The sequence below is a fragment of the Chlorocebus sabaeus genome, chromosome 7 (assembly GCF_047675955.1).
Source record: "Chlorocebus sabaeus isolate Y175 chromosome 7, mChlSab1.0.hap1, whole genome shotgun sequence".
Classification (NCBI taxonomy): Eukaryota; Metazoa; Chordata; class Mammalia; order Primates; family Cercopithecidae; genus Chlorocebus; species Chlorocebus sabaeus.
This window is the reverse complement of record NC_132910.1, coordinates 46,091,881-46,106,097: the sequence shown is the minus strand read 5'-3', so window position 1 is coordinate 46,106,097 and position 14,217 is coordinate 46,091,881. Positions and strand designations below refer to the sequence as shown.

The following is a 14,217-nucleotide window of genomic DNA, read 5'->3' as shown; positions in this document are numbered from 1 at the left end:
AATGGCATTCACAGCAACCTGGATGGAACTGGAAACTACTATTCTAAGTGATGTAACTCAGGAATAGAAAACCAAACATCATATGTTCTCACTCGTAAGTAGGAGCTAAGCTATGAGGAAGCAAAGGCATAAAAATGATACAATGGACTTTGAGGACTCAGCGGGAAAGGATGGGAAGGGGGTGAGGGATAAAAGACTACAAATTAGGTTCAGTGTATACTGCTCAGGTGATGGGTGCACCAAAATCTCACAAATCACCTCTAAAGAACTTACTCATGTAACCAAATACCACCTGTTCCCCAAAAACCTATGGACATAAAAAATTTTTTTTAAAGAATAATGTCAATTCTCTGGAGGTATTTTGGGGATCCAGTAGAATGATACTAATAAAGTTCTTGGAATGGGCCAGTTGCGGTGGCTCACGCCTGTAATCCCAGCACTTTGGGAGGCCGAGGCGGGCGGATCATGAGGTCAGGAGATCGAGACCATCCTGGCTAACACGGTGAAACCCCATCTCTACTAAAAATACAAAAAATTAGGAAGGCATGGTGGCAGCGCCTGTAGTCCCAGCTATTTGGGAGGCTGACGCAGCAGAATCACTTGAACCCGGGAGTTGGAGGTTGCAGTCAGCCAAGATCGCACCACTGTACTCCAGCCTGGGTGTCAGAGGGAGACTCCGTCTCAAAAAAATCAAACAAAACAAAACAAAACAAAACAAAACAAAAGTTCGTGGTGTAATACCAATCATGTTCAATATATAGCAGTTATTTTTATTGTTATCAGGCTTAAATACATATCTTGGTGTATAGTTTCTTTACACAAAATTGGAATCATACTTTAGAGCTCCTTATTTCATTTTTGCCATATTAATGTGATACTATAAACATTTCCTATGTAGTAGTAGTGAAAAGCATGAAAAAAATTAAAGTTAGACAAATCTGGGCTCAAATTCAGGTTCTATTATTTACTATACATGTAACTTCAAACAAATACATAACTCCTCTGTGCCTCAGTTTTCTCAACGTTGAAGTCAAATAATCATAGCAACTGTCTCACAGGGTTGTCATGAAAATTCAGGCAAAATTCTTAGTGTAATATTTGGAATATGCTAAAAACACATTTAACATTAATTATTATCTGAAAATTACATTATACAGATGCTGCACATTTATGTTCTTTCTAATCTTTCACAACAGTAAATAGTGAAATCTTGGTCTCTGCCTTGCTTATGAGTCTTGGTCAATGTCTTTAGTTGTTTCCTTAAATACAAGGGCTAATACATTGCCAGGAGGCCTTTTATTTTCAAGTCAAATCTTAATCAGTGGGGATGATAAATAAAACCTATAAATAAAGGAGTGCTCAGAGACTGAAATAAATGGTAAAACAAGCAAAAAATTCTGCATGTTTTTCCTTGGTAAACTGAGATGGTGCTCCTCAGAGCAGGTCTGAAAACCACTGAGCAAAAAACAAATCAATAATGTTAAATTTTTTTCTCTCACTGGAACAAACAATGGATTGGCTGTATATGGTTTTTCTGGTGACGTACTGTAGGCAAAGACAAAACAATAGTAATGTGGCTATTTAAGCATTCCATATTTAAGAATAAATTCAAGCACTATAAGCCTCTTACTTCTTTCACAAAAATGTCAAGAAGCTGAACATAAACAGTTCAGTTAACTCCATGTAACACAAATGGTCATGTAACACTTAAGAAATAAGCTAGATTGTTCAAAACCCCATTCTACCAGGGAAACTGAAATATGGTTTTGGCTACAACTGCCTGATTTTCTATGATTCTCTATTATCCTAGCACTCCAACAGTCAATCTATTCACAAGTATGAGTCAAATAAATGATGCTTCTATCATAATTTGACTGAAAATGTCCCATAGGAAACTTAAAGCTTTAACAGAAGTTCCTAAAATGTAACTTCCTATTCATTTGTAGCTAAAGTGATGTCTCCATAATACAATTTAGGCAAAATATCCATAAACTTTTCACAATTCAAATAAACCAAAAAATTTTCAAACTTTAGATCCAAATAAGATTACGGAATTTTAAGCTGAATGTGTTCTATAAAGAGACAACCAGTTCAGTTCTAACATTCAGATTGCTGAGGTTTTCTAAAACAATCAATTCTGCTGAAAAAAAATAATAATAAAATACAACATAAAATGTGCTTTAGTTTGCCTTTACATAAAAAATGGTTTTTGGCAAATTTGAAATACTGAAAAGTAAATATAAAACAAAACAATATAAATTAATAAATTAGTACAAACAATATAAATTATATGGTAGAAAACTCACAATATAAATTATAAATTTAAACTTCTCCAAGCTTGCCAGGGTATAATAGTCTACACTGAAGGTATCAAGCCTGAAACTGCAGCTCGTTTTTAAAACAGGTGTCCAAGAGAATGTCACTTGATCTAAAGCCTTCTTGCTTTGGTAAGTAATAGTGACACTGAGGCCAATAACTAGAATTATGCTTTGACTAGGCCTCTGAACTGACCACAGTTGATTCAAGCTGCTTAAGCATTTGAGCACGGGGCAAATGTGCTATGTTAATTACTGTTACATGATCTTGACATGAACTAATCCCCATTCCTATTAACTTCCTCAGTAAATGATGCTTTAATGCTTAACTGATAACAAGTACTGGATAATCCAGAACAATATAACATTTAACAGATGAGGGAGCAATAAGTGATGGCTACTCATGTTAACATAACACATATTTATTTTACACGGCAGGCAGGCTGATTGTGCATTAAAATTGCATCCTGGCCTGGCGTTAAATTTAAAACCAAGGCAGGTAGGGGTGGTGAATGTAATTTCTACTTTGATCTTCACATTTTCTCCATACTAAGTTTTTTAGAAGTGCCAGAAGTGGTGATTACATGATATCATGGAATTTGATAACTAGACAACATGAATCAGCAACTGATGTGGTATGACATTTTGTTAACTCACCCAGTAATTACTTGCTTACAATAGCATACAAATAACAGCAGTGACTCCTGTCTCCACAAAGGGTGTTTTTATCCAGAATATAGTATCCCTAAGCATAAGTCTAGGCAACCAAAGTACTGTAACTTACAGAAGCCATGTTACAAGTCAGAGTTTGTTTCTATTTTATTGATATTAAACCAAAAATATAACAGCTAAATGCAGGTAGTATTAAAACATTGTTTTCTTTATTAGGATAAAGGAGCAACATACTAGATCTTATATTAGTTTAAATATTTCTGTAAGACAGGACCCCATACTAGTACTTTCAGGAAAATGACTAACCAAATTGACATTATGGCCTAAATGATGAATGAATGGGTCTAGAGTCATGTATGATCTATGCAGTTAAATATTTCCTGAATGCCTTCTGTGTGTTGAATACTGCTCTAGACTTTGGAAACCTTTACTGATTTTCCCTTTCTCCTCAAACCCACTATTACCACTACCACTGCTGCTGGCTAATTCTTACTAAGCAGGTACTCACTCTGAAAAATACTATTTAAAGGAAAAATAACAGCTTACAAAATACTGTATTAAGATTCCATTTTTGTGAAATAATATCTGTCCTTATGTGTGAATGTTTTAAAAGTCTGAAAGAAAATAGTAATAGGGGTTACCTTGGGAGATGTGATTATGTGCGAACTTTGTTTTTTGTTTTTTGTGTTTCTATGTTTTTTAAATGTCACAATGAACACTGACTACCTTTAAAATAAAAAAAAAAACTATTCAATTTTGAATGGCATACTGTGTGCTATGTTCTTGACACATATATTATTCAATTAATAGTAGGCTAAAGAGAGGGGTGTTTATATTTGACTCTTAAATGAAGTATTGAGGTTTCCTGAACAGAAGAGATGAAAATGCAATTAAGTTTTAACCTTATTCAACTTTAGAGAAGTCACTGTTTCAATTATTTCAAAGTAGGATAAATTTAAAAATAAGAGAGCTTGAGAAATCACTTCAAAGGATGATTTGTTTCTGCCAACAAGGCAACTCATGAAGTGCAACAAGGTCCTTTGGGTGGGATATCTGCAATCAGCATTGGTGCCTATACCGCCTAACATTCTAAAAGCCCCTTATTCAGAAATACTGAGAGATCCAGTAAGGTGCAGTACAGTGCATTCTTAAGATCTCTGAGACTTTTTCTTCTTGTAATTAAGAGACAATAAATAGATTTGGATAAAACATACTTTAAAGAAGCAGGTCATTACCTAATCTAACATTCAAAGTATTTATGAATAGGTCTGAAGGTACCTTTCAGTGCTTGTGTACTCAAAAATCCAATCTTCTTTTTCTCTAAGGCTCAAAGTTATTTAATGTCACTAGTTATTTTTCATCTAAATGAATGTCCTCACTTCTATAATTTGTAGAATAATAAAATTAGGATAAAGGACTTTCAGGGTCCCTTTGAGTCTTAAAATGTTATTATTCTCTGAAAGGCCACATTAATCACTTTTTCCTTAGTTCTAATAGGAATTGATAACTGATAACGAATGCAATTAGTACTTTTATTTTCACAGACCTCTGTATTACCTTTCATTAAAATAGATTCTAATGGATAGATATTCATATTTACCTACTCAATAATTAGTACTCTATAGGATTATGGCAAGAAAATTTTCACTAATTACATTACACATATTTCAAAATGCAAAAAACAAAAACAAAAACAAAAAAATCTAATATTGATATTAAGTACTTTCAAGAAAATTTCAAAAAACAACCAACCTGATGACCTGGTTACAGTGGGCGCACATTGGAGTTCGTTTCCCTGCTGGAATGTGCTCAGCTCTTTGCACTAAAGTGTCCTGGGCACTTGGCTGGGGTTGTCCCAAAGCTGAGCTGGCTGGTGCCACTGATCCTGAGGAAGTGGCGCTGTTTGAGATTCTTCCAGTGGAAGGCACTAGGAGTTAAAACAGAGAATCAGAATGAGAATAAGCCACATATAAACTTTTCCTAACAATCAAATAATATAAATTATTATTTTAACAATAATCTATTCACTTGCTATTCACTCACTCACATTTACAGTGAGGTTATGAATCAAACACTAGGCTGTGACTATGTAGGTGAATAGGAAAGAAAACCAAAGATTCCAACAAAGTAAAAGAATTATGACAGATATATGCACAGAATGCTTTAAGAAAAGCAGAGTTACCTCTGCATTTTTTTTTTTTTTTTTTTTTTTTGAGACAGAGTTTCACTCTTGTTGCCCAGGCTGGAGTTCAATGGCACGATCTTGGTTCACCGCATCCTCCGCCTCCTGGGTTTAAGCGATTCTCGTGCCTCAGCCTCCCGGGTAGCTGGGATTACAGGCATGTGCCACCACACCCGGCTAATTTTGTATTTTTAGTAGACACGGGGTTTCTCCATGTTGGTCAGGCTGGTCTTGAACTCCTGACCTCAGGTGACCCATACCTCTGCTTCTATGAGGAGATATGGTTAAGGTAAATATTGAAGGTGAGTTATTTCTAATGATCTAGACATCTCTGCTAACCATTAATTATATTTAATTCCAAATATAGTCATAGATATATTAAAAATCCCAATGTGTTGAAGATAACAAAACCAAAAATTAACTCACTATATTCTCTGTTCCTGGATTCTCTAAGTAGACTGTGCAACCAGTCACCCAGGAATAGAAGGCAGCTATATAAGAAGCATCCTTGGTCCTTCCTCCCTCACATTTGTAGTAATAGGTCCTGCTGCTTTGATATTCCACACTGTTCTTAACTTTGCCTCCTCTTTCCTATTCCTATAATACTGTCTTAATTTAGATCCTCAATGTCACCAACCTCGACCAGCTACCAAAAATGTCTTGTCCTCCTTATATTCATCCTCCCAACTGCCACCTAAGACTGAAATCTGACCCAGTAGCATTTAAGGATCTCCCTATTTGACCCCTGAATATAGTCTCTGCTTACATGTGCTGCATACAAATGCCCCGTCTCTGCTTGCCTTACAACTTCATCTTAACTGCTCTTTGCCTTTCACTTTATGCTCCAGTAACACTAAACTGCCTCACTTTTTCTTGTGAATGGGTCTGTGTATGCTCAGGCTGTTTTCACCATCAGTAATGGCATTTTCTACCCTTCCTCCTATTTACCTAGTAACCACTACTTTATTGTTTAAGTCTCAGCCCAGAAGTTGACTACTACAAAAACTCTCCCTGAACTACATTTCTCCCCAACCCTTTCCACATAATCTGGATTAAATGTTTCTCTTCTGTGTTCTCATAATTTTCTGCTAATGTCTTTATTACTGTTTCTGCTATATTATTTCTGTGACTTTCCTTCCCCTAACTAGATAGTATACTCCTTGAGGGCAGAAATTATGTCTTATTCAGCACCCTAGCAACTTAACAGTGTCCAGAGAGAACGAATGAATGAATAAATAAACTGGAATCAATACAGAAGTGAATGAATGAGAAAACAGTGAGGATTGAAACCAACACACGGCCTATTAAAATCTAATGGAAGAGAAAAGGTGCACATGAAAGTAGCCTAAAAGGAACAGCTTTTAAGAAAAGCATACAAATAATACAAATTAAGAGTGTATTTATACAGATGAATGTATTTACATAAATATACATATATATGTAAAAACACATTGACAGTATATTAAAATGTAGTTGGAATTGGGAAAGATCAATTAGGATAATTGACATGATAATTCTCCTTCACTAGAATAAAGCCTATTTGCAATAATGTGCAATTACAGATCCAGAAACCCAGCGTTTATAGACACTTCGCACATCTACAGTGCGCTGCCTGGCACTTGATCTATGAAACGGCACTTTCAGGCCAGGGAGCTCTACTATTGCCCATGTTTCAAGTAAGTCAACTGGACTAGGAACATTCTTCCATTCTCTTAGACCCACACTTTCTCTTATAGAAATGGGAAAGAAAGGCCGGGCGCGGTGGCTCACGCCTGTAATCCCTGCACTTTGGGAGGCCGAGGCGGGTGGATCACGAGGTCAGGAGATCAAGACCATCCTGGCTAACACGGTGAAACCCCGTCTCTACTAAAATACAAAAAATTAGCCGGGCGCGGTGGCAGGCGCCTGTAGTCCCAGCTACTCGGGAGGCTGAGGCAGGAGAATGGCGTGAACTCGGGAGGCGGAGCTTGCAGTGAGCTGAGATGGTGCCACTACACTCCAGCCTGGGGGACAGAGTGAAGACTCCGCCTCAAAAAAAAAAAAAAGAAATGGGAAAGAAAAGTGTTGTAATATTCACTTAGTACACTACTTTCTTTCTTGTTACCTAATTTGCCAAAACAGCCCAACTCTTACCTCTGTGCATCTTTAATTTCTATATCCAGGCCTGATTTCTTCTGGAGCACCAAATACGTATTCTCAAGGGCATTTTCGACTCTAACACCAGTTATTATCTTTAAATTCAAGACATGTAAAATATATTTCTTCTTCTTGTACATATGACCAGCTCTTGCCAAGAACTCCTTAGATGCTTGCATTCTCCCACTCACGCAGGCACAGAACTCGGCCTCCTATGTCCCCAAGGGTTACTCCCTAGACTCTAACAACTGTTTCATAGAAAATGTTTCTTTCTCAGGTCTGTCCTTCCTTTCTAATTCAAACCCATCGTCTATCTTTCGAATTCTGGTCTTGAATTCCTCAAATCTGGACTATTACAAGTCTCCTAACCACTCTCTGCGGCCAGCCTCCTCTTCTACCTATTCTGCTAGATTATTTTTCCAAAAACACTACTCTGATCATATGTTCCTGCTTCTAAAATAAAGCCTCTGTAACTCATTACAAACTATATGTAGTCCTGAAAGTCGAGTCCCTCAATGAGCCCACTCCAATCTTCTGTAAAACCTTGTCCTTGCTGTTTCCCCACATATCACTGCCATCATCTTTAGACTAAATTAGAGTTATTTAATATCTAACTTGTGCAATTATTTAATCCTATTTGAAGGCACTAGTCTTTATTTATTTATTTTGAGATGGAGTCTCACCCTGTCGCCCAGTCTGGAGTGCAACGGTATGATCTCTGCTCACTGCAAGCTCTGCCTCCAGGGTACAAACGATTCTCCTGCCTCAGCCTCCCAAGTAGCTGGGATTACAGGCGCCTGCCACCACGCTGGGCTAATTTTTGTATTTTTAGTAGAAATGGGGTTTCACCATGTTGGCCAGGCTGGCCTTGAACTCCTGACCTCATGATCTGCCCGTCTCAGTCTCCCAAAGTGCTAGGACCACAGGCATGAGCCTGGTCTTGAAGGTACTATTCTTAAATCCTTACAACAGCCGTATGATTTTGGTATTAGTACCACTTTTTAAATTTATGAGGAATCTGAGGCAAAGAGAAGTTTAAAAATCTGCCCAAAGTCACATAGCAAGTAAAAAGTCTTGAACTTGGGCTGTCTGGCTCCAGAGTCTGCTCTTAAACTATGCTATAGCTTATTCACTATCCCTTGAACATGCCACACCAGACATTGCCTCTGTGACCCTCAGTCAAGGAAGTGTCCCTTTTTCTACTGCTACTCATAGTTTTCCCATTCTGTAAGGCCCACAGAGGTTTCATTTTCTTCTCCCAAGTCTTCTCTGACCACCCCAGCTAGAAGTAACAGCCCTCATATGTATATTTATTAGCTATTTATCAATATCCTGTCAATATCTTTTCCTCCCTAATTATTAATTATTTAAAAATGAGTACAAACTTTATATACTTCTTTATATCCAAAGCCAAAAATTACCTTAAATAAATGATGAAATTAAATGAAAAAATGAATATTCCCAATCTCTTTCTTTTTTTTTTTTTTTTTTTTGCCTTTTTAAAGAAGACTACAGAGATGGATACTTTAAAAATATGGATTAAGTTCAGGATTTCAGATAATGGGAAAATAACCAATTGGAAAATCTGAAAATCAGACCTCAAAGAAAGCCAAACTCTTTCATCTACCACATGCCTTTATTTTATCACATTATCTATGCATAAGCGCTAAAGTACTGAGTCACTGAGATACTATTAGCAATAAAAGAGTGTGGTAATTCTCCATCAGTCATTGTAAAATGGGACATAATCCATCTGGCCCATGCCTCAAGGAGAAGGTACATGGGGAACTAACTTATTTAGCATGAGAAGCCATTCTTAAACGTGAAACATGTGACTGTATCTCAAACACACATAAAAAGGCTCTAAGGTCTACCACTATTCCTTTCTTGGGAAGAAAAGCCTTGCTTTCTGTTACTGCCCCATTTTAACCACTTTGGATATGAAACAAATTCTCACACCTCCATTTGTTTCTGCGTTGCTAGCACATTGGCCCGCACACAAAGCTACACAAGCTCTATTAATTACCAAGTCCTGAACATTTCCAAGGCACAGTTATTTCCTGTATGAATAAAGTGATGTTTCATTTCTTCACACTGAATTTCTCACCGCTTTAGCACAGGAATGGGCAACCTTTGAGCAGACAAGTGCCAGCCTCCTAGTCTCTGCTCACTTGGCTTATGGGGAAGAGGGAAGTGTAAGAGGGTGAGGTCTTGGGAGAGGGGAAGCACCATAAATGAGCCCTGCTTCCATTATAATTTTGTAGAGAACTACACTACCATACAAAGAAAACCAGTCTTCCATGGGTAGTACACTGGCCTCTAAAATGCTCCAAATGCATTGAACCATTGCAAAAACCATCTACTTCTATGTAGAAAAAAAAAAAAATACACCTCTTTAGAGATAGCTTAAGGATGACAATCTACTTGTTTGTAATACAGTTTTTTTTTTTTCTTTTAAGTTCTAATGATAACATTAAACAGGAGCATTGAATCAGCCCTATTTCACAATCTAGGAATGTAAGTCACAAAAACTGTGACTTATTCGAACTGAATAATGAGCAAGTCAGGAAACTGTCACAATGAGAACATTAGGAGGAAATTGGTTCTTGACTCAAGATTTCCTTTTTAACCTTAAACTTGAGCAACTTTCATTAAATATTGGCTTATTTTATGGCTAATCTCTACTCCCTGGGAGTTTGTTTGAAAATTACTTTTTTTTTCTTTTGTACCAAATACATTTCACCATCAGAAAACTAGAAATTCAAATCCATTAGCTTCTCTCCAAACCAATAGTGTTGGTAAGAATCTCTTTTGTTAACTTTAGAATTGCTATTTATGAGTCTTCCAAAGGTTCAGAATGATAACATTCATATTTAATCTTTTCTTTTCATTTTCAACACTATGATAGTCAAACCTAAGATTACAATAATTATCATTAAATAAATAAACATAAATTTACTGGAAAACTTAGCAACATACTAGAAAACTTTCTCAGCATACAGTATATAAATTTGTTAAGTTAATCCAGTAAAATATACCTAATCCACAATATACAGAGTTGCTAGAGTTTCCAGTAAGAAAATATTAATTAAAATCCATCAAGTTCCTGGTAGTACATGTGTGAATTTTTTGAAAACAGATGTTTTCTCACTGGATTAAGAATAAAGTGGGGGTTATTTGATATTTTTGGTCTCTGTTCCTGTTCATAACGGCTGTTAATTCTAAACCGACACACTTAAAAGACAGTAGTGAGGATTATAATGCATAGATTAAGCACCTGGCCAGACTGTACCTGAATAGCCATGAAATTAATCAGTTGATTCTTTGGTTCAAATAAAATTATCCAACTACCAGTAAAATATGACATACACTATGTGAAAAAAATACTACATTCTGTCAAACTATGAAAACTTAACATAAGTCAGCTGGGAATGGGGGATGATATCCCAAAGAATAAACTTAAACAATAACAGATGTTGCTAGTGTCTTCTAAGGCAGCTTACTCTTATTAGAAGTAGTGCTTCTGTATTGCTAAACATAAGCAGTAGGAGAGAAAGTTTGGTGTTGGGAGATGAACTGCTCATGATAATACAAAAACCACATCACATAATGATGTCTCACCACCTCCATAGCACATCTTGGTCCAAGCCACCATCTTCATTTCGTGGTTGGATTAGAGCAGTGACTGCCTATAGATCTCCTTGCTTCTACCCTTGCCACCAACACAAAAGTCAGTAAAAATGAAGTCAGTATATAATTGGAGGGTTTTGAACAGATACTCCTCTGTTCAAAACTCTCCAATAGAGACCGTTTAACCCAGCACTAAAACCAAAGGTCTTAGAAAATCTGACCCCTGCTATCCATCTGACCTGATCTCCTGCCACTCTATCCCTGGCCCATTATATCCTAGACACGCTGGCCTCCTGATTATTCCTCTGTACTGGCCAGCGTGCTTCTGATTCAGGGCCTTTGTACTTTCTGTTCCCTCTGCCTGGAAATCTTTTCCCCAGTTGTTCACATGGCTTGCTCCCTTACTTCCTTCTGGTCTCTACTCAAAGGCCATATTATCAATGTACCTTTCCTGGACCATCCTATACAAAACAGTACCCCATTCCCCACAAAGCAGCAGTTCCTATATTCCTCAGCAGTTTCTCTTTATCTACAGCACTCATGTTATATTCTTTTTATTGTTTATTCTGTCTTCTCATACCTTGAGGTCAGGGACACCATCTATTTTGTTCATTGCTCTATCCCTAGTACCCAGCAGTCCCTGGCATATTGCTCAGTAAGTCTTTATTCAGAGAAAAAATGACCCCTGCACCAGAATTATTGTCTTTCTACTAAAGGGAACCAGAAATCTTAGGGAAATTGCTGATTCTAGGATTGGGGCAAAAAATGAATAAGGAGAGTCTGGAATGTCCTGTCAAATTAGAAAGCAAGGAAAATGTTAAAGACTCACAGAGTTGCATCAAAATAACTTGAATAAGTAGATGGGACAGTTTGAGCATTAAGAAAAATAAAAATAAGAACTACAATGGATTGAAATACTTCACATATAGCTAAATCTATAAGTTTACAATGATTCTAGAATTTTTTTTTTAAATCCACATTGCTTATGTGTAGAGGATGCTAAGGAACCAATTCATTATTTGAAAAACTAGTACAAGTTAATAAATGGAAAAATCAAGCTTTGTTAATCATTGCTTCATAATTAGTCACGTTTCCCTAATATCCCACTTGCTCCCCTGCCATCTCTGAACTATTATGAAGCAAATTCAAGATATGCCATTTAATCTATACTGTAAAATAATCTCTAAAAGAGTACTCTTTTAAAAAACATAATCATAATACCATTTATCACACTTAAAAATATTCCCTAATATCACAAAACACCCAATTTCCAATTTTTTTCTGATTATCTGATCATCAGTTTTCTATTGCCACTGTAACAAATTACTAATAACTTACTGGCTTAAAAACAACACAAGTTTATTACCTAAACCTAACAGTTATCCTACACATATATAACTGGGTCAAAATCAAGGTGTTGGTAGGACTGTTTTTCCTTCTGAAGGCTCTAGGGAAACTAAGGCTACCTAGTTCTCTGGTTCAAAGCCCCTTCCACCATCTTCAAAGCCAGCAAGCACGGGTTGAATTGTTTTCACCTAGTATCACTCTGATCCTGTCTTCCGCCTCCCTGCTCTTCCACTTTTGAAGGCCCTTGTGATCACACTGGGTCAAACCAGGATAATCTCCCCATTTTTAAGGTCAATTGATAAGCAATCTTAACTCCATTTGCAAACTTAATTCATTTTTGCCATATAACATAACATAGTCACAAGTTCTGTGTTCATGGACATCTGTAGAGGGGGCATTATTCTGCCTACCACACATCTCCCAACACAGTAAATTTTTTTGTTTGTTTCTACTTTAATTTTTTTTTTTTTTTTTTTTAGAGACAAGGTCTCACTCTGTGGCCCAGGCTGGAGTGCAGATACATATATTTGAATATTTTTCTACAGTAAAAAGTTTTGAAAAGTGAATAACTGAATTGTTTCATCTTTACAACATTTCAGGGTACTGTCAACTATTTAACAGATCAAGAATATAAACCTCTGAAAGGATAACTAACTTGCCCAAAACATGTAGAATCATGAAATAAGGCAAATGTTTTCTTTTCTTTTTTTTTTTTTTTTTGAGACGGAGTCTCGCTCTGTCGGCCAGGCTGGAGTGCAGTGGCCGGATCTCAGCTCACTGCAAGCTCCGCCTCCTGGGTTTACGCCATTCTCCTGCCTCAGCCTCCCGAGTAGCTGGGACTACAGGCGTCCACCACTTCGCCCGGCTAGTTTTTTTGTATTTTTAGTAGAGACGGGGTTTCACCGTATTAGCCAGGATGGTCTCGATTTCCTGACCTCGTGATCTGCCCGTCTCAGCCTCCCAAAGTGCTGGGATTACAGGCTTGAGCCACCGCGCCCGGCCAAACAACTACTATATACCAAACAATGCACTGGCTCTACCAATATGAACAAGACAAACATGGTTTCTGCCCTTACTGAGTTTAAAGAGGGTTATAAGCCAGTAAACAGTCAATTATAGTGGGATAACTGCCAGAAAGGTGGAAAAATGCTGACTTTACCTATAGATATCTTTTACTCACAAGTTTATGCTAAGAGCCTGTAATGAGGCAGATGCTACGCTAAGCATGTATTCACAGTGGAGGACAGCACATGTATGTTCAAGTTGGAGGCGCCTGTGGTCCATCCAGTACAGATCATTTATTGAATATGAGAACTCAGGAGAAGTACCTAAGCTAGAATAATTGATTCAAGAGTCACCAACATATTGATGACATTTGAGTCTGTGGGGGTGAACGAGACTATTTCAGGGAAAGTACAGCATAAAAACAGAAGAGCTCCGTAGGCAGAAAGCAAGTAACACAAATACCTTAGGGACTGATAGAGAGGCAGGAGAAAAACCAGGAGAGTATGTCATGGAAGCCAGTGGAGGGGAGCAGAGAATACGAGATCCAAAACCATGTCTATTTGACTCCAAACACTATGTCCTTATGCATTAATTCATCACTAATTATTATGTACCTACTGTGTGCTAAGTTCTTTGCCAGTTAATGTCTTGATCCATTAAAATATGAAGTCAGAGCTCTTTAAATGTGATCTAAATCTGGTAGTACTCACTTCTGGACCAGTTTGGAGGAGGGGATAGTGATAGTTGAGGTGATTTATTTCTGCTATTTTAATTTCCTTACCGAGCCTGCTAGGACAAATGTAGGAAAAATATATGAAGACGTTATTTTTTTATTTTCCTTGAAGTCTCTAACAGCTTAGATTATCACTTTTAAGCCCTTCATGTATTCTGTAAAATATGAGTTTCTTAGAGAAATACTACTTATTTCCA

At 37.1% G+C, this 14,217-nt stretch overlaps 1 protein-coding gene across 7 annotated transcripts in view; it reads right to left on the bottom strand.

Moving 5' to 3' along the window:
- The window catches only part of PDLIM5 (PDZ and LIM domain 5), a 211,101-nt gene that overhangs the window by 23,111 nt on the left and 173,773 nt on the right, over positions 1–14,217 (bottom strand). For all 7 annotated transcript variants that reach the window (XM_007999300.3, XM_007999301.3, XM_007999302.3 and 4 more), the window contains one exon: positions 4,740–4,914. In XM_007999300.3, the coding sequence (XP_007997491.3) occupies positions 4,740–4,914 (175 nt within the window). The remainder of the gene's footprint in view (positions 1–4,739; positions 4,915–14,217) is intronic.